Source organism: Aphidius gifuensis, linkage group LG2 (assembly GCF_014905175.1).
Source record: "Aphidius gifuensis isolate YNYX2018 linkage group LG2, ASM1490517v1, whole genome shotgun sequence".
In the NCBI taxonomy this organism is placed as follows: Eukaryota; Metazoa; Arthropoda; class Insecta; order Hymenoptera; family Braconidae; genus Aphidius; species Aphidius gifuensis.
Window position 1 is genome coordinate 4,893,389 of NC_057789.1, and position 23,098 is coordinate 4,916,486.

The window sequence follows — 23,098 nt, forward strand, 5'->3', positions numbered from 1 at the left end:
GAAAGAGAGAAAAGAAGAGAGACAATTGTACTATCAAAAAGCGGAAATTGGGAACAGATGAACGGTTAGAAACAATAAAACCAATGTATCCTCTGTACCAATTTAGAATGGGACATTCTCGAGTGTCATGGATGTATTTTCTTCATCAGAATATATTTTAGTCAGTCAGTTTCGACAACACGTGCTTTATCAATGCTATCATTATTTATAATTTATCAATATCTATTTATTCCTTCTTCAATAACTTGGACCGGAACTCTGCTATATACAAAAACCGCAAAGAAGTTGATTACTCCAGTATTTCAATAGAATAGTGATATAGAAATATCAGCATATATTGAAGGATAGCAAGAATAGTGATGCATACATGAAGAGTTTGTTGGTGAGCTATTGAAGCAAGGCAGTCTTTATATATAAATGGGATTCGCATCGTTTACCATTGACACCCAGACTAAGGACAGGTGCTTGCCTTGTAGTTTGATAATATTCTCACTCCTTATTTCTCTACTACTACTACTACAACAACTACCACCTAACATCTTGATATGGTGAGATGCCAGCGGCATGCTTGTGGCAAAGTTTAGCCGTCGATTAGAATCGCGTGCACAAACTGAGTACCTATATATAGTTGATCATGTAGGTTAGAGAACCTTGAGAGATCCTAGTAATTCAACTCTGGGAATTGAATTTTCAACTTGACTTGAAGCTTATCTACTACGTAGTTTACTTATATCTATATATATGTTGGTGTACATGGATGGATGGATATATATGTGAATACGTCAAAAAGAAAAATATCAAATAACATCATAGTTATATATAGATTTAAAATTGACCAGTCAGTCAGTTACATGTTATTTTATTTATTTTGAATATCAATTTTCCAATTGGTTTTTATTTTTATATTTAATAACTCAAGGAATAACTGTATGAAGATGAACTTGAAACTAATATTGAAATGGATAAACTTGTATACTATACGAAGGATTTGGCAAAAGCTGAGATTATTGATTTCAATGGTCAGCAAATGGTATACACGTTCATTCCATTACTTTTTAAAATTCAATTTTGTGGCACTTTGGGTAAATTGAAATTCATAAAAATATTTATTTTTATCCAATTTTACTTACTCATATGTTTCGTAAATCATTATAATTAAAAAGATTTTTGAAAAAAAATTATTTCTGGTTTATAATCATTAATCATTATAAAATGTTTGTATTAATAATTTTTTTTTTTTTTTTGATTTACTTGGAAATATAAATTTAAAAATAAAAAAATTTCACAGAAAAATATAAAAAATATAAAATTTAAAAGTTTATTTAAATTAAAAATTAAACTTACCCTTACTGCAGCAGTTGATGATGAAAATTTTAAATTCGCGTCAATGACTTGAGATCCATGAAATCTGCAACAATTATAAAAACGATAAAAATTATATAATTTAAATAAAAAATATGCATTTTAAATTAAAATAAATATTTTTCCAATAAATAAATACTATTGATCTTTTCGACTTTCAAGTGCGCACTGTCTAGATTCTTAAATTATTAGTACTATCGAATTACCACTAAATCATTTGACTTTTAAATTAATCATTTCTTGATTTTATCGACGTCAACTCAAGCTTATTTCAGCCCAATATTTCAAGTCTCATTTGAGCTCAATTTTCAACGTCATTTCAAGCTTCAAGTTACGAACCTGTCAATGGATTTAATATCAAATCGACTTTAAATTTTTAGCTCGATTTGTTTAGTTGAAAATTCATAAAACAATACATTGTCATAATCATTATGATAACAATAGAAATTTTTTTATTACTATTATAATAAGTTGTATATTATTAGACATGTTGAAGATGTGACAAACAAGATATACAATGAGGTTTAGATGTATATAAATATAAATATATATGTATGAAGAATAGGACAAAATTGTAGACAGTTGTTCGTGGTAGACACCTTTGGGAACATACCACAAAAGGCTGTCACGCGCAACAAGAATTGTTATATACAAAGGATCCAGTCATGGAGAATACACTTTGTATATTTTGAAATGATATGTTGGCGATTCACACTTCTCTGTATCCGTTGGGACATACACCCAATGTGCATTGGTTTCATATCTCCCACGTTGACTATGTATTTTAACTGATGTGGAAAAACATAAGTTTGGTAAAATGACAAATATTTTGTTATAATATATTTATCAACAATACTATTTTTATACAAAATAAAAAAATGAAATTCTCCTGTATTTAATGATAAAATACAATCAATGTAAAATGTAAAATTATTTTTGAATAATAATTGTCAAAAGAGTTTATAATAATAAATGCAATCATCAGTTATGAACTGAACTTGAAAGAATTTTTATTCATTTTTTTTTTTTTCAACAATAAAAATTGAGTGGACACCAGGGAATTTTTCGCTTTAGAAAGTAAAGCATCTACAAAAGCCCAGTAAATTTATTCCAATATATATATGTTGAGTTAACAAGCTTTACTTGTAACATTTCTGAAACTCAAAGCATCCACTTGATGGGCACAAAAGAGAAACGAAATTTTTCTATAAAAACAAAACGAAGGTTAAAAAAGAGTAATATGTTGTTAAAAAAAATTATTTAAAAAATAAATATTGTATATAAAATATAATATTGGATGACTTTTGAAATAATAAATGTTTAAATGAGATTGTCTCTTTAAAGTTTTAGCATTTAGCATATAACTCCATTATGACAGTTAGTAAAACATTTTAACATGTAAATAAAATAATCTAACACACATCAAGAAAGTTATTTTAAAATTATTTTTAGTAAAATTTGCTAGTTATATATTTTACTTTTAGCTTAATATAATTTTGCATCATCAAGAATACAAAGTTCACTAATGAAAAGCATAACTAAATGTTGCTAAGGAAATAAAAAAAAAAAAAAAATAATCAAAAATATAACAAAAGAAAATTAATGACAACAGGATGTGAATGAAATGCAGCAAAAATATATATCTGAGCAATATATCTAACACATTTACAGTATATATATTGTGAAACGAAAAGGTTGGCAAAATTGTGAAATATTTGTCAACGTAACAGGGTAAAAGAACAAAAAACAAATAGAAGCAACAAAAAATTTCAACAAAAATCGTTGATCGTTACATGATGGAAAGTTTCTCATAAATTTTTTAGTTATCTTTTCATTTTTTTTTGCTTGTTGTTCTAATCAATGTTATTAGCTATTGAATGGAAAAACATGCTGAAAGGACATCACAATAACAATAAGTAAAATAGTATCAAATAAATTTTTTTTTTCTTCTGTCAGTATATATCAACACAATTTTTTTTTTATTCCTTATTTGATGTTTGTCCTTTTCTCTATTATTTACTTTTTTCCACTGTTATTTCATTTTTTTTTTTTCCACAATGTTGCACAATCATTTTTGTTCATCTCATTTTTGACGTGACAAAATCGTTTACCACATCGTCAAGAAATATTGTATAAATGTGCGCAGCTACTGTTGGCTATTGCGCATAATATACAGACATAATTTTTGATTTAACGCTAGCCAAGTGTTATCGTTGTCATTGTCAAACCGTCGTTATGTTATTTTTCATCTTTGTATATGCTATTTCACATATGACCTCGATCGTTTCACACACCAAAATGCCACTATGTCTGAATCATATATAGACATCAACGACTTTTGTGAATTTCAAGATATATATTTTTTCTTTGCCAATTTTGAATTAAAAAAAATTCAAATGGTACAAAACTTTACACTTAAATATTATTTTTATGTATCAAATAAAGGCAAAGTTTTTGAAATGATTATATAAATTGCAATAATTAAATAATGAAATATTGTTTGATATAAAAAATAAATGAAAAATTAATATTATTATTCAAGCTATGAGATAACAAGAAGGGTGATTTAAAAAAATTAGTTTTGATAGTTGGTTGATCAAGTGGAATATCAATGAGCCTTGTTTAATCGAGTTTGTTTAATTTCATTACTCAATGTTTGATTTGAACATCGTCAACTCTTCAATCGTTAGCATGAGCCTCATTAACTTTCAATGTTACTTTGATGCGTCAAAAATCTAACAAACTTTTTATATTAAAATATTTCATTCAATTTTCCCATATACATAAACATAGTAGCAGCATAAAAAATATCACTCTACATGAGAGTACATACAGAAATTCGACAGTAAAAAAAAAAAAGAACTTATCTTCTGTCCTCGCACTTTGCCACTTAATAAACCACTACTGTTTTTTTTTTTTTTTTTGTTGTTTTTTTTTGCTCATATTTTTGTTTTGAAGCACTCTCACCAACTCGGTGAAAGTTCATCAGCTAATGGAAACTCGTTTGACTATGCAAAATTAATATTAATCAAAGTGTTTTCTCGGTGATTCACAAACACATTCATCACATGACCTCAAAGATGAAAAATTTAAAATTAAAATTAACACCTTTTAATAAAGAGCTTTTGCTTGAGTTGGCAGTTTGAAGGTAGCTCAAAACTCAAGTGTTAAATAAATATTTATATACATTATTAAAAATTGGAAAAAATAATAAAATAAATTAATAAATTTATGAACGAGCAAAGACAAACGATAAAATGTAAAATCAGAATTTAAAAAAGAAAAAAACTAAAATAAGGAAAAAAGTTGTTAAAAGAAATGGTTCGTAAATGAGTTCGTCTTCCGCAAGTCAAAATTAGTTACCGCTGCAGACCATTTTGCATCTGCGTTAAGTTTTTTTTTTTTTATTATTTTTTATTTTTTTTCTACCGTCTTTGGTGCAGCCCTCGTTTCCGTCGGGGCTTTTTGTCTTTTTTCTCTCAATCTTTTATTCCATTTTATTCACCCATCCTTTAACATCCGGCATTTACTCTCACTCCTTATTACTCTGTACTCTTGTGAATTCACTATATCCAATGACATTTCTCTTATAGCTTGCCACTTACACATGCCAATGAGATTCAATGATTTAGCTATTTCAAAGAACAAAATTTTTTTAGAAAATACCCATTTCCTCTGGTGACTGATCAATCAGTCTATCTCAACTACTGTCAACTCCAAAAATAATAAAATAAAAAAAAAATCTCATTATAAATCTAAATTGATTTCTTTCTATTATTTCTCAATTTATTTTTTTGCAAATTAGCAAATTAGTCTGCATAAAAAAAAAAACCCAAGTATATTTTAATAAAATTATTTCAAAAAATCTCATATAATTTAAATAAAAATTAAAAATCAAAAATTATTATTAAATGTAAATATTTTTATTATAGATATTTAATAAGCCGTATATAAAATACAGATTGTCTATTTACGTTAATCAGATTATATATTATTTATTTTTCTTTCATTTTAAATTATTTGTATAAGAAGATTGAATTAGGATGAGAGAAAAAGGGGGAGAAAGATAAATAGAGTATGAGAAATCTTTTTTTTTTTTTTTCAAAAGCACGTAAATGAGAAAATTCGTCTGATACTAACTTGATCGAAACTGCCGACTTAGTTGGTGTGATGTTATATATATATAACCTATAGAAAGCTTTTGAAAATGGAGCATTAATCCTTCGGTCAGGGGTTTCTCGAGACTGAAATAGTGTTGGTGGTGGTGGTGGTAATGCTATGAAGAGTCGAGTCCTAAGGGGAACTATATGCTCTACTTGCACTTGCCTTCATTTATTTATTTTTTTTTTACTCTTCTATCTATCTCTCTCTCTCTCTCTCTCTAAATATCTGTCTTTTTCTTTGCTTACTTCCAAGGATCTTTCGTCGCCAATGGCGTATTATGTAGCTTCGATGTCGCCTATATTCTGCCAACCCTTGAATTCAATATATATGTACCAACCAAACTAAACGTTATCGCAAAACAGCGTTGGCAATTTCAAAATTGATAAATACATATATTTATACACAAATGTAAACTTGTGCAATATATACAAAATACATGCATGTGATTACGTTTGTCGCAAATGCATTCAAACATAAAAAAATAAATGAATAAATAATACAAAATAAAAATAAAATAAAGAAATTTATATAAAGACAAGCAAGCTTTGCACATATTATAATATCTATAAATTTTTTTACCAAATTGAAAAACAAAATATAAATCAAAAAATTGAATTTATAATTTATCTTGTTCATGCGTTTGAATGATCAAAAATATAATTTTATTATTGTAAAACTGAATTTTGTATATTGAAATGAAGAAAATTTTCAGTGTAATAAATTTGTCTCAAGAAAAAAAAAATATTTAAATGATAAATTTTTGAAAAATATTATTGATAAATTATTAGATATATCAATTTCATGACAAAATGTCGACAGATATGCTTTTATCTAAATGTGACAGTATAATTTGATACATTTGTGTGTTTGTATTGCTGAGTCACTTGATATCAGTAGAGTGTGTAACCCACCACTTTAATTAGTGCATATCCCAACATCATATCTCTTTCTCCCTCGCTCTCTCTCGATTCAACGACGAAAATTTTCATCGTTCATATACAATTAAATAATATCATCAGATAAATACCAACGGTGTAGATATACTATTATTAAAATCAATTGTTGGATAAAACCACACAAAATCCCACCAATTCATTTACTAATTCCATTCATTTAAATGAATATATTTTAAATGAGTATGATCATCATCAAAAGGACGTGACCTGAATCGACAATATGATGATAGTCTTTTTCTCTTTTTTTTTTTTTATGATTTTTTTATTTTTTTTTTCTCAAATTTTGTTACGAGTTTTAAAAGAAAATTAAACAACGAAAAGCAAGCTTGAGAGAAAATAAAAATAATTGAATATAACGTAATGAAGAGATGAAAAATAATAGCAATGGTTACTTTTTTATTTGTTTTTTATTTTTTCGTTTTTTATCTTGGACTATTGATAAAAATCAATCGTGATAAGTGATTCTCTGTCCTTGGAGTCAGCTTCTCGTTTTCATGGTATATGTTTCATGCTTTTACCAACTTGGTACTTGCTAAGAATTTTAAGATGCCAGTCTCATGAATGCAAATTAAATTTTACTACAAAACCGTTCTTCTTATTATTCTTCTTCTTCTTCTTCTTTTCATCATTTTAAACGTCAACCAGGTGTACATATTTTCACCAACAACTTTTGCATATTTATTTATTTTATATGTATTAAAATTAAATTTAATATTCACCAATGACAATGACAATCAAGCTTTTCTGTATCTCAATTGTCGTATTGTTCATCTTTCACACCACATGATATTTCATAAAATGACTTAATAATATTCCAGTAACTTTATAATTGCAATCGTAACTTTAAAAAAATTTAAATTAATTATTATTTTAATGCATAATCATAATAATATTTTTTTTTTGCATAATTTAAAATTACACATATTGGTTTGTGTATTTTTTTTTTATTTTTTATTTTAACTGTAAACGTGTTCTTTAGTAATAGTTTAAAATTAATTTTCATATTTTAAAGCAAACTTTACATTAGCAACAATTATTATTATCTGAGATAATAGATCATGAGTGAGTAAATTAAAGTGATAAAAATTTTATTCATGTTTTCGTTTAACATAAAATCACAAGTGAATATATAAATTATATTAAAACACTACAAAAGAAAATTTTAAAAAAATTAAAACTAATTTTGTGTAAGCTCATGTTTTGCTGTATTATTTTTTAATTTATTTATTTTTTTTGTCTTTACTATAAATGTGTATGTTATCGATCTATACAACTGTCGGTCGGTGAGAATATGCAAAATCCATTTGCTAAGCTCCATTAGCAAAGTTGAACCACGCCCTTAGATTTTCAAGTACCAAATATACCTGCATTGCTTAAAGCTTCTCCTTCAGCTAGCTTATCTCTTATTCACGCTTACAAGCTCTCTTTATCTTACATCTTCTCAATTTTTTTATTCTCTTATATTTTTTTTCTTTGTTTCTTATAATTTTAACTTTTGTATTGTTTTATTTATGCTTTGTAAATATATATAGAATAATCAAGTTACTGGTGATTTATAACTACTTGTGTCAATATTTTTTTTTTCATCTTCATTGTGTATGGATAAAAAAATAGAAAAAAATAAATATGTCGAGTGAAAAACAAGAAATAGTGAATTCCTTGTTGCAATATAATAATTCAAAAAGTTTTATATATAGTCGCGACCATATAAATATACATGCGTATACTTACAATATAAATCGTAAAATCATATATGTATTTCAGTGAAATATGTTCAGGTCAATATCAAGTCAGACATGATTTTAAAACTGATGAAAATATACAACTATGTGCATTCAATTTTTATGATTTTTATTTTATGTATTTTCATCATCATTACGATTGTTTTTTTTTTTTTTCAAAAGAAAATTTTTGACTTTCAACAAAGTGTTTCTTTTTTTACTTGACTATTTTTTTTTAAACCAAAAAATTTTGTCGTCAATGTAGAACCGTCTATACATTCATGCAATATTCATGGAGTTTCGATTCACGTGTCGCTCTATATTTGAGCTATCTGTATTTTTTTTTTTTTTACCTCTAGTTTTGTGCTGAATTTTTTTTTTTCTCTTGCTATTTTATATATAACGGGAAAAACCGAAATTTTGACTTTAGCAAGTGAGCAACGTCTGTACCAATTGAATAGCTGTACTGTTGTGATATTTTATAACAAGCTCGTATAACTTATGTTGATATCGATTCATGCATTGAACCAACATGCACGATACGATTGTTATCATATGTCATATATGTATTACGTTATATTCACAAAATCAAGTCTCTTATTTCCACGAATATTTTTTTTCATTTTTATTCTATATGTTCCCATTACTCATGTACCACATAAATTTTTCAAAATCAAAAGCTACATTTTTTATTTAACATACTTTAGTGTAAAGCTCAAAAATATCTGTGTATAATTTTACACGAACAATTGTAATTTATTTTCCATTATGAGAACCGATATTGAATTTCATTATTATATTTTTGTTGGTCTGATATAATATAATTTTTTTTTTTTTTAAACAATATGAATAATTAAAATTGGAAAATGTATATAGAGATTATAAAATTATTTCCATTATTCATAATTTCAATTATCTTTGTTTTAAAATTTTCCATTATTGGAAAAACCCATGTTCGTTTAAAAAGTTTTTTTTTTTTGAGATAAATATATGTATATTATGTTGCACAATATTAATAAAACAATGACTATCAATTTGTATGATTTTAGCTTCTTCTTGTGACATGGTTTTTCACAGTGACACGACTAAAACGGGAATAGTCACGTCCCCAGGTTACCCAAGTCCTTATCAACCTCGGGCAACATGCAGATATGAATTTCAAGGAAGAGGAAAAGAACGTGTACAGATTAGTTTTCAAGATTTTAACCTATATCATTCGTCTGATGATACTAAAGGGTAAGTTAATAATAATACTTGATACAAAAAATTTTCAAACGAAAACAATAATTAATAAATAACTTATACAAATTATTTTCTTAATAATTTAAAACTTTTATGATTTTTTTTTCTAAATTAAGGGATAAATAAATCAGTATTCATTGGGTATTTTTTTTTTTCTTTGTTGAGAGTTATAAAAAGCTTTGTGAAGATTAACTCCAAGTAAAAAAAAAGAAACGAAAAAATAAAAAAACAAAACGAATAAAAATGTATTTGGTGAGAAGATTGAATGAAAATAAGAAAAAAAAATTAAACTTTAGATGCATAAAGTAAAATTGTAAGACAATCAAAAATTTTTTACAAGAAAAACTGAGTCAGCTAAAAATTTTTTAGATTCAAACTATAGACCAAGTGAATTTACCTCATCTTTATTTTACAACAGAATTTTTATAACAAAAAATTGCAAACCTTTATGATCAAAGACTAACCAACAAAACTATTGTATTGTCAAGTATCCAACATTGCAATCTTATTTAGTTTCAACAAAGAGAAGATTTTTTTTCTTTATATATATATATATATTTTCTATTTTATTTATTATTTTTCTTTCTCAAAGCCTGCACAGTTTACAAACGTGCTACAAAAGAAAATTGAATAGAGATCAATTCATGGCTTGAATTTATCTATTGAAAAATACATAAAGAATAAAGTTTAATCCTTTATTACCATTTATACTCATCATAGCTAATGAAAGTTTTTTTTTTTTTATAGCTAGACTACTTTATATCTAATCAATCAATTCTCAATATTTTTTTTTTTTTCAACAGATAAATATTTGAACTTTTAATTTATTAAGTAACGTATTTTTTATTTCTATATATTTATTTATTATTTTTATATATTTGCAATTTGATATAAGTTGTTTTTCTTTAATTTATAGATGTGATGGGATGGATTCCCTGGTGGCTTATGTACCAATCGACGGCAAGATGGAACAAATTGATGCATTCTGTGGCACAGCACCACCCAGACCAATCATGAGCAACGGGCCCAAGTTACAACTTGAATTCCGTGGGGTATTGTCATCTAGACAAGCCAAGGGATTCAAGGCCATCTACTCATTCATCGAGAGTAAGTATAAAACATGATATTCATTCGATTGGAAAAAAAATAAATAAATAATAGAAATATATTGCCTATCAAGAAATAAATTTAAAAAAAAATATTTTAAAATATCAAGCAAGCTACATCAGTAAAATACCAATTGACAATCAACAAAAATAACTTTGTTTTTTTTTCTTTAAAAAATCTGATCAAACTGTTGAAACAATTTTTCGAATCTTACTTTGTTGTTCACACTTTCAGATCATTTCATATAGTATATATACTTTGACAGTCTTTTCAACAGTAAAACAAAGTTTTTGGATATTTTTCTTGAAACTTTAAAAGCACTGTTTTTTATTTTTTTTTTATTCTTCAATTTTTCAACTTATAAAATATATTTTTTTATTTTTCTGTTTTGCTTATCCATTTATTTTGATGACATTTAAAGTGAACGACATTTTTCAAAGTTTCTCAATAAGCATCATCTACATGCATGAAGGATTTGACACACACACACACATAAAAAAAATAAAAAAAAATACTTTACACATTTGCTGAGCCTAGCATAACATCCGAATGACGGATTTACGAGACAGAGAGAGAATGCAGGGTCATGATGTTGGAAAACAACGTGTTGTACTGTTATATGAATTTTCAAAAGTTAAAAACTATTTACGAAACTACCCTTATGCACTTTCGTTCTACTTTGACTATTTTCTCATGAGTATATATATTTTATCTGCCTATCTACAACGTCTTTCATGAAGACAGGGATTGAAATTTTGTGCATGCTTCCGTGTATACATACATACGCATCACCAATGTGCCTTAGTCCTAGAAAACTTAGTTCTCTCTCTATATATACATATATATATTTCATGATAGTACTTTAATATAACTCAACATTTGCTCCCAATGTCTTACAAGCATCTCACAAAATTTTCCCTTTTTACTCGTCAAACTCTCTCTCAGCTTGTCTAGTAAACTTTTAAAATGATATTTTTAAATTCCAAATGAACAGTCACTACCAAAAATAAATAAATAAACATACAAACAAGATTTATAAAACAAAAAAATAAATATATATATTAAATAAGCTATTTTTAAATTTTAAAAAATAATATATTAAAAAATTCAGCGAAAATAACATGATGATAGTAAAAAAATATTTTTTTTTTGATATATTTGTCGATTTTACAGAGCTTTTGTTAAGGCTTTACTTTGTGTTGGAAAGATTTTTATCACTTGGCTATATATGAGTAGACCCATGTGTGTTGACATTTTTAGATAGCAAAAAAATAAATAAAAAAAAAAGGTGATAAATTGTCCATAATACTTGAAAGTATGCGAAACGACTGTCCACAACATTCAAAAAACTCTGATGCATGAAAAAGTATTTTCGGTATAAAAATCATAATAATAATAGAAAAGAAAAGAAGGGAAAAAATGAAAATAAAAAAAAAAAAACGTCGCCAAGTTAAGCTGTGGTTGAAAATGGCAAGGGTAGACATAAATTGTCGACTCTCAGTTGTAGAAAAAATAAAAAAAAAATAAAAAAAATAATATATATAGATGTATTAATGTTTGAGAGACATTCTTCAAAAAATGCTAGAGCACAAGACGATGTCGACGACAAGTATATAGGATGCACTAGGTATTATAAAAGTTTTTTTGGATAAAAAACTTTATCAATTTTACGAATTCGCCACGTGTACTGAGCCAAGATAAAGGGGTTCACGGGATGCAGTGAGTTTTGGCTTAAGAAACAGTTGGCTAAAATAAAAAAAAATTATAAAAAAAAAAAGGAAAACTGTTTACACACTTTCTTGCCACGTTTTTAACTTCTTGTGTTGGACTGACTTCCTGCTTCAATTACTTGCTAGTTTTACCAAGAGTGGTGATATGAAAGATGCGCTCGGATATATTTTCTATTTCTTTCTTATATATTTTTTATGTTTTTAACAAGCTGGCTGAGGTAGAAATAAAAAAAAAATATCAAAAACTTTACAAGCCAGAGGGTGAAGATAGAATTTAAAAAAAAAATTGTTGGATGATAGAAATGGCCTTTCATTAAAAACTGGGTCTTGTTTGCCCTCAACTTGGAAGTTTTTTCGATTAAAATCTTTCTTCAATGTGAAATGAATTTAATATTAACCTCTCCAACTTGACTTTTTTATTTATTTATTTTTAATATATATATTATTACTTTTTTTTATATTTTTTTTTTTAATTATGTTATTTTGAAATTAAAATATGAGAAAAATATAGAGAAAAGTTACTTAAAAAATAAAAAAAAATCATAATTATTACAAAATTTAATATATTTTTATTTTATTATAATGAAAAAAAATTAATAATATATACTGAACAAATTTGAATAACAAATAAAATCCAATAATTAGCAAAATGAAAAACTTGATTATTTGAAAATTCAATGGAGCACTGTTTAATTTATTTATTTTTTAATTAATTAGCAATTATTATCACCCAACAAAGCGTCAGAATTTCGTCAAATAAACCACAATGAGATTTTTTTTTTTTTTTGAAAAACAATTCGACAAATTGTACAATGCAATGCAAAAAAAAAAAAAAAATACTTTAAAAAACAATGTCAGTATAAACGGCTATTTATTTTTTTTATTACCTACTTTTAATACAATTTTTTCTACTGTAGTTGTCGCTATTTTCAAACACACACACACCAAGTAATACTTGATTTATTTGCGATTTGATATTGGCCCCAGTGGATGTGATGTTTGAGATTGTTTTTTTTATTTATAATATTTTTTTTTTTAGCTAGTATTACCTACACCTACTGATCACCCAGGCCATTGCCAACAAAACATCAATGACCACGATTGCAACACACAAACTCGAACCCCAATATAGTTAATCCTTCCAACTGCAGTTGCCCCAAAAATTTTTCTCTTTTATCCACCTGTTCGAGTGTCTTTTTCTCTCATCTATTTATTTATTTATTTTTACCAGGTTTTTTTAGGATGTTTGATTTTGCACATACCCCTATGGGATATGTATGTATTTTCGTGTGTAATTGTACAGCTGACCTTTTTAGTCTTGTATTTTTTCTATTTATTTATTTTGTTTATTTTTTTTTTCATACAACTAGCCTCACCGTATTATTGGAACACTGTGATTGCAACTTGTGTCGTATTGACAATTTTCAAGTAAACAAAATAAATAAATATAAAAGTTCAATAAACTATTTTCATCGATTTTATATGTTACCAATTGTTTATTATTGTTATAAACAAATGCATCAGTAGAAATCCAAAAGAAAAATTTATTTAATTTCTTCTATTCAATGGATATCTCAGAAATAGGGTGCAACGAATATTCATTGTAAAAAAAAAATATTGAAAATAAAAAGACCAGTGGTAAATTATGAATTTGAAAATTTTCAAAAGTTTAAACAATTTTTTTTACCCACCCATCTAATAAGAAAGAATCAAATGTTCACAAAGTCATCGATTAGTTTTTTTTTTTATGAGATTATCCCATCGTTGTCCGTTGAGACATTAAATACCATAATATTTTATCAATATATAGATATTGATATAAGACATCTAACATCTAGCGATTAATATTTTATCGAAAATATAAGTTGCATGAATTTAATGTATAAAATTCAAAGACCAAAAATAAAATAATAATATTAAAAAAATAAAAAGAAGTGATAGGGTAGTGCTATGGAAGCAATTTTGCAATGCTGACAAAAGAGTAAGTACAGAAATGGAAGGCATAAATGAAAATACATCTCTCACAGCCATTAGCCACTTGAAAATGGTCGTATCGTAAAATTTGAATCCAGTTTCTTTTCACTAAAATCCATAAAATGTTCAGAAATAATGGCTTTAAAAAAAATCACAAACCAACATTACTTGATGCCTACGATAAACGATGCAAATCAATGCCTTGACAAAAATAAAAAATAAATAAAAAAATAAAAAAAGTATATTCAAATAAATAAATAAAAAGTCATTATAACTTGAGAGTTTTAAAAAAATTAAAAAACAAAAAAAAGCAGCTGTATTATTCATGAAGAATAATACTAATTAAAGTAAAAGGTAGAAAAAGAAAAAAAAATTAAATTAAAAAAACACAATTGGATATGTTTGAACTTGCATATATATATTAAAAAAAAAACACACACAATTGTTGTTAAACTTGGAATTGTGAAATGGAATTAAATTGGCATGTATACTTGAAATAATTATAAATTCCATAAAAAGGTTAAGCTAAAAACTGGTTGTTTTAGTTAAATCTAAATATATTATGTATTTTGTTTGGCATATAAATATTTTCGCAATGCATATGGGTACCATCAAACTACATTTGCATTATACAAGTTTGATGTAATCGTTGTGAATATCAGTCCTAAGCACATGATTTCCCAAACGTAATCGAAGGATTATTTGTTCAATAATAATTATTCCGTAATATGTCCACTAACAATAGGATGATTATACTGACATATATATATTCAGTCTTTAAATACATATTGTCAATGTATTGAATAAATTTATCTTTGCTATTTGTGTTAACAAGCAATGCTAAATAAACCCTCTTGAATATTAATATCAACAAATATTTTAAGCCAATGCTTGTTGCTAACTCATTCACCTAAATCGTCAATCACTTTTTTTATTTCTTTTCATTTCTCGTTTTTTATTTCGATAAAAAATTTAATTAGTGTTACAATTCATGACATATGAAATAGCTGGGTGTGTCATTAGTCATTTGCCATTAGACATGTAATTCAAATCAACCATATACAATCTGTCAAATTCATTTTTAATATTTCATTTATATATTTGTTTTATTGAAATGCCACATGTTGATGTAATAATAAATTTAATAATTTTCTCTCCAAATTATATGCTGCAAAATTTAAACTAAAATTTTTAATTATCAGTAAATTATAAATTAATTTTAAATCATTCAACGACTAAATTTATACATGATGTTGAAAATTCAATTTAATCTATTGGGTTTATTTAATAATAAATTTTATGTCAATAGTGAAATTTATTTATTTTCACTATCAAAATAAAAAGTGTGATATCATAGCCTTTCATCGTTTCAAAAAATCACAAATTCAAGAGATTTATTACTTTTTTATTTTACCCTTGTTTTTGCCTTTTTTTTTTTTTTTTTTTGTACGCGTTTTGTATATTTTCGTTAGGAGAAAATAAAAAAAAAAAAAATGTATATCTTTGTTTTACTATAGCTGGATAGATATACTGAGCATTGCAATTTATTTGTTTTATATTTTTTTTTTTTTCGTGATTAGTTTTAGCAACAGCATTCAATTTGAATTCTCTAGTATCATCAAGAATTTACACAGTAGTTTGAAAATTGGTGTGGTACATATCAGAGTGTGGGTATATATAGACTTGAAATTTGTCTAGAATAATGAAAGATGGGTTTAGACATTCCAAGTAACTAAACCAAGCTCAACAAACCAAGCTAGACAAACAGACAGAGTTAAGAGCTATTGTTGGTCATTGTTTAACTGAGTTTTCTTTAGTAATACTCGCATCGCCAATGAAACTCAACTGGATTTTCAAACTTGCAGCATGGTCATTGTAAATTTTACTTGCTGTACGTTAACGTTTATATACACACTGTATATAAAAAAATGTGATTCTACGATAGAGCATAGACAAAAATCAAAATTAAATATATATATGGACTATCGAGTTCAAGTAAATTTAGTCTGATATACTTTAACAGTGATAAAAACAGAAAAAAAAAAAAACTAACACTGAAAAAAGATAGAGAATAAATTTATAGAGTCGTTCACTGGAAATTGCCTTTATAGCACTGTAAAAATTCTACTTTTATTCGTAAACTTAATTGAAGAGTTTTAATCCTCTTAGCAAAGAGTTTTCACCCCACCTTCACCTGCTATACGTTTTTTCTTTTGACATTTTCTTAAAGATTTGTTTTGCTTTTTTTTTTTCTTATTCTTACGTTAGTAAAGTATTACTTTATTACTCGAACTTATGGCTGCATTTGGGATTTTTTTTTTACACAGTAGTTTGCAAAAAATAGGCTGAAACTTGTAATAAAGTTTGGGAATATGTTCGAAAGTGATTAATATATATATATTTTTTTTTTAATTTAAATTTGTAAAAGGTGATAAATTTGATGGCTAAAAACTATGATTTAAAAAAGTTGAGAAAACGAAAATAAAATCAAGCTATAACAATAAAAAAAAAAATCTATAAATACAAATGTTTTTTTACAATCAATTTGTAACAGTCATTTTGTTTTTTTCACGTAATTTTAAACTTCAAGTACTTAAACCATTAAACTTTTTTAATTTACATAATTTCAAGTTGATATCAAGCTTTTACGATATTTCAAATCACAAAGTCAGATCAAAGTGATTTTCAATTGCAAAAGTGTCGCAAAAAAATAGTTGGATATGTGCCTTTAAAAAACTTTTCATGTTCCATTTATTTTCTTTATTTTTTTCTAGACTTATTTAATTTTTCTTATTTATCTAGGTATATATATATTATAAAAATTGCATTGAATGAAATTCAACACTTTCAGACGTTTCCACATTTATCGTGAAATTCCGTTATCGAAAGCCCAAGCGATTTCCGGAAAAAATTGCTGTGCAAAGCCCCCCTAGATTTTCTCTCAACTTCCTTCATTTTCCGTTCTTTTTTTTTATATATTATTTTTTATTCCTTTTTTTTTCTTATGCATTTTTTTTTTTTTTATTTTTCTCACTCTTGTTATTCTTCAACGATACGGACTTTTTCAATGGCCGATTTCACAAAAATACATCGCAAGTTATTGGATTTTACAGACATAATTTTTCAGCATTTGTGGTTTTTCCATGACCTAGTTACTTGTGTTTTGAAATTCAATTTTAATTTCATATAAAATATCACAATTTTTAATAACCACACTACTATCAAATCGACCCAGAAATAACCATTAATTAAAATAAAATTTATATCATTTTAGGCCATCACTTTTTGAATATTCAATATTCAAAATATTATATTCATATTCAAAGGAATCCAAAAATTCTCTATTATTATTCAAGTGGAAAAAATAAAAAATAAATATAACAATGAATTTAAAATAATCTCCCGTCATTAATAACAAGCTCATTCATGAAAAATATGATAAATAATAAATCAAATATAAAATGACAAAAATTCCCAGATATTTTTGTATTATATACAAATTTATAAAAAAAAAAAAAATGATATTTATAATGTTTTTATAAAACAATCATGTGAAACAACATTAATAATTTTCATGTTAAAACTTTAACTAGATTTTGGAATAACAACGGGACACCAGGATCCGGATTTCCCGTGTGCATTTGTTTACAACAGCAATGAGACACGTAATGGTACATTTGCATCACCAAACTATCCTGGACCTTATCCACGTGACGCTGAGTGTCATTATTTTTTCAATGGTCAACCAAGTGAACGTATACGTATACATTTTCACTATTTTGATGTCGAGGGAGTACTACCGTAAGTTAAAACAAGATGTTAATTAAAAGTTTAATTTTTTTTCAATTTTTACTTTATTTTTAACTTGATAATAATAATATAAATAATAATAATAATAGAAAAATTTTTTAAATTAAATTTAATAAAGTTACATCTCATTAGAGTTTAAATAATAATTAGCTTTTGTATGAGTAGCTTATATACAGTATAGCTAGTGTATATTCATTAAAATACTTTTCCAACATCATCATAGAATGAATAATTTTTTTTATCAATATCTCTTCTCATTAATAAATTAAATTTTAAAATTTTCCAAGAATTAATTAAGCATACTATTTGACAATTAACAATTTCTAATTAACAAGAATATATTATCATTTATTTATGCTAATAAAGTTAGGCAATTATGTATCTTGCATGTTGATAAATATATTTTGTAAAATTAAATCAATACTTTGAACAAAGTTTGACAATAGTTTATTCAGTTGATTTATTTATATATATATAAACAATAAAATTTATTGCAGCATTAAATTCTAAAATGCTTTAGTATTATTTCTTTGTGTATGCTGAATGAATATGTACACATGTGTTCACATGTGTGTGTGTACATTGAATTGGCCAATTGAATATAAAGACAAATTCAATTTTTGTCAACTCTAAAAGCTTCGTGAAGAAGTAAAATGAACAAAATATATAGATGTATATTTTAACTGGCTTTGTAAATGACGATGAAAAGATTATTTATGAGAGTGACATAAAAAAAATAATATAAATATATAAAAAAAAATTTATTTAAAAAAATTTATTTTAGTTGAAACGTTGCTTGTGTGTGGGAAGAGTAAAATAAAATTGTCACTTTCACGATTGAGTCAAAGGGATGTGAAAAAAATAAAAAACATTTTTTTAGTTGGCGTATTTGAAAATGATTAAAAGATTTTTTTTATTTATTTTTTTTTTTTTGAAACTAATGAAAAGCTTGGTTGAGTTTTAAAATTAAACTGTTGACATAAAATAAAATGAATATACAAAATAAAATTGAAAAAAAGCAAAGAGGTTTTTTAGAGTACACATAATTTTAAGAGGTAATGGAAGACTAGCCAAAGGCTCTATGAAGCTGAACAAATTTCGTCCAGTATTTTGTCAATAGTTGAAATAAAAAGGAATAAAAAAAAAAATCAAATAAATAAATCACTGAAAGACGCTATTGAGTAGTACTCGTTGACCTAAGTGGCAATTCGTATGATTGATTCCTTCGGGCTTATTTTCTCTCTCACTATTTCAATTCAACATTACTACATAACCAGTCAATATTTATAGACTTTCCTGTTTACCTCACTATTGAATTACTGTCAGAATTTATCAATTTTTTAACACCAAGAAAATAATATTTATAAATATATCAGCTATTTTATGATTAATACTTTAAAAACATCAACAACCAATCCGCTGACTCAGTTTGTGTTCAACCACTTGGAACTTTGACGATAATGGAAAATATTATTTTTTTTTATTTTCTTCTTTCATTTACTTTTAATTTGATTTGTCATATTATTTTTATTATTATTATTTTATAAATTAATTTTGCGTTTAAAAATAAATAAAAATAAAAAGATGAAAATATTTTGGCAAATAAAATAGTCAATGATTGATAAAGTTTTTTTCTTTTTTGTAAATTTTCAATTTATATAAATTTATTTGAAACAGTGAGAATGTAAAAAAAGTTGAACATAAAATGCATGTCCAGAAAATTGAATTTACTGTTTCAATGTACAGATTAACCCTGATACGTGAATTTTACAAAATTTAAAAATTAATTTTGTCATGTGTGAAAGCTACAAATGTACTAATTTAATTTTTTTCTTTTACCACTTTAAATTATTTACAAAGAAAAAAAAAAAAAAAAAGTAATTTTGCATCATCATTATGATTATTTGGAAAATTATGGCAAGATGAAAATGCGATTTTAGAATGTTAAGGAAACCTCAAAAGTTAAAGTTCATTTTACTTGTGTTCATTTCAAAGATATCTTGGTCTTACTTCTCCCGAGATAAGACTCAGCCAAAAATAAAAAATAAAAAAACGGAATAAAAGCCTAGGGTAATATCTTGAGATTTGCAAGTGAGTGGATTCCATCAGTGATACCATATTAAATGTTTTAATATGATAAAAAAAAAAACTAACTCATCTCACAAAACTTTTGTGATAAAAATACCCGAAATTATATAAATTAAATTTATGTTTCTTTCTTTTTGTTTAAAAATTAATATAAAATTGTTGATATTTGTTACAGATGTGAAGCTGTATCAGCAAGTGACTATGTTGAATTTTCAAATTATTTAACACGTGATAGAAAACACTCACGTCATTGTGGACAACTCAAAGAATTTGATGTTGATAGCGATAGAAAATTCTTTCGTGTTACATTCAAAAGTAATGATAGACTTGATGGTACAGGTTTTAATGCAAGCTATGTATTTTTTGATGAAGAAGATAATTATACGATAAAAACACCAACAAGTACAGCTACAATTAAATACGGTATGAATATTATTATTTTTTTTTTTTGTGTATATTATTAACTATGTATATACACTTGTTTCTTTTCAATATTTCAACCTGTAATATTTTTCAAGTACAGTACTCATCTATTCATTCATCATTCCGCGTTATTATACTCATCATTTTCAAGCTCTAAAATATTATTATTAATATTTTTAAATAGACACTCACACACACTTGTAAATTTTTTAAATTAAAAAAAAAACCAGGCGAATAATTCAAAAGACTTGAACATTTGACAAACAAATACAAAATAATTTGGCCATCTTAAAATTTGAATATAATAAATTTTAACAATTGATCGACTCACCCTAACTGCACTTGACGATGGAAATTCTATAGATTGATAACGTCGGAAATTCATGTCAACTGAAACAATAATTAAAAAAAGAAAAATTATATAATTTTTTTAAATAAAAAATACAGTTTTATCAATTGATTTTAACTATTAAATAATTTTATTTTTATATTTTTTTGTTTTTTATTTTTTAGTATCAATTTTACCTAACAAGCACTTGTTTGTATTTTTTTATTTTTAAATAAATAAACATTGAAAAAAAAAAAACAATAATCTTTTCGAAGCAATCGTAAAAAAAAAAAAAAAAATTTCACTCACAAAACTACAATTCAACATTGAAAATCAAATTGTGTGAAATCCTTGCACAACAATGAACATGTCACACTAAAGAAGCTTACGCTTTTTCATTGAATGACAAACTTGTACAACTGCATTCGAAGCTTTTGAGAGTATTCATGACCCTGTCTGAATAGCTGTCCCAAGTCTTACGAAAAAAATATAAAAAATACGAAATAAATTTTTTTTTCAAAGTAAAAAATCTATTGGAAGATTTTGAAGATATATCTCAAACTATTTTTGCTGAATTGAATGAAAATAAATAATAATAAAAAATAAAAAAAAACTTTTATAATGTGTGAAAATTTTGTAGATATTATTCAAACGTGTCATTTGTCATTTCCAAATAAATAAATAAATAAAACTATCTATATAAAGTTCTATTGTAAAAAAGAAAAAAAAAAAAAAAAAGTATCAAAACTGATTCAAAGCTCATTTTAAACTTTTTCTCTTATTTTCTATATCAATATTAATTTTTTTTTCGTCGATTTTTATTTTATTATGAGTGAAAAAATGTCAATATGCGGGCCGGCGACCGGATATCGGAATTCTACTGTTCAAAACTTTACATTTATATCTTTTCATTGTTGTAAATTCAATTGAAATTCAATAGACTTTTGATTCTACCTTAAATACATCCTAATGTACTCGAGACTTGTAATCATACAGAAAAAAATAAATGACTAAAGACAAAAATTAATTGATTTAAAAACAAAAAAACAAATCTAAAATTCAATAAATTGTATATTTTATAAACGACAACGACGACAAATTAGAGGGATATTTTTTCTTTTGATCGAAATAACATGTTTAAATGTTCTGTAATATTTGAGGAATAAAATATATAAAAGGGATATTGATTTAGCTGGAAGGCATTGGTTTTGTGCAAAGCGATAAATGGTGAATACTGTGGGAGGATGTACAACATATCAATTGAGATCGATTGGTATGACTAAGGGATGGTGATTCAGTTTGAGAAAGCAACGATTGTTGTAAAACGAGAATGAGAATATGTACAGCAAAAAGATCAACAGGTTGATCTAATCTTGATGTACCGCATAAGGAACAAGTAACCCTTCATATTGTCTCCAACAATTATCTAACTTTTTTATTATTCAATCATTCATTATGATTAATAAATTTAATAATCTATTTATATTATATTCCCGTTGAACTAAAATTATCCAAGCATTATTAAATATATCCCAGATAATTCTATGTAATATTTTTTATCATAAATAATTTTTTAAAATTCATTTATCAAGTCTTTTAAATATTAATCAACTATTTTATTATTAATATAAATATTTAATTAAAATTTTAAAATAATCCGTATATAAATTATTGTAATACTTAATTTTTTATTTTTGTTATTATTATAGTTTAATGATAATAAAATATCAATAAAGCAGTGATGCAAAATTCAGAAATACAAATAATTTGTTAACATAAATTTATGGTTACAAATGATGCTGGGATATATATTAAACTAATAATATTTGATTGTGTGTTTAAGTCACGTGTTTTATAATAATTATCATTATGAAAATCGTTATTGTTATTATTATTAAACAGTTTGCATAAATACAATTGATGATTTAAACGTAAATTTACCACACTTTCTATCACCTGACTCAAATACACAATTCTATTTACCAACTTGAACATTTCAGCTGTATTTACAAATCTAGCTAAATATAAATGATTGTATGACGAGATCCAAGAGATAAAATCATAGTGAAGGACAAAAATAAATTCAAGAGAGATAGATATGTATATATATAAATTCAAAGTGTGGAAAAGGGGAACGAATTAGTAGAGATTCAATGAAGCGAGAATGCACATCAGTTAGGTCGTTATTTACCC

The 23,098-nt window shown here is 25.4% G+C and overlaps 1 protein-coding gene across 1 annotated transcript in view; it reads left to right on the forward strand.

Moving 5' to 3' along the window:
* Positions 1-23,098, forward strand: part of LOC122848544 (suppressor of lurcher protein 1) — a 151,386-nt gene that overhangs the window by 126,182 nt on the left and 2,106 nt on the right. The window contains exons 9-12 of the mRNA XM_044146686.1: positions 9,253-9,439; positions 10,362-10,552; positions 17,850-18,057; positions 20,330-20,577. Coding sequence (XP_044002621.1) covers positions 9,253-9,439; positions 10,362-10,552; positions 17,850-18,057; positions 20,330-20,577 — 834 coding nt within the window. The remainder of the gene's footprint in view (positions 1-9,252; positions 9,440-10,361; positions 10,553-17,849; positions 18,058-20,329; positions 20,578-23,098) is intronic.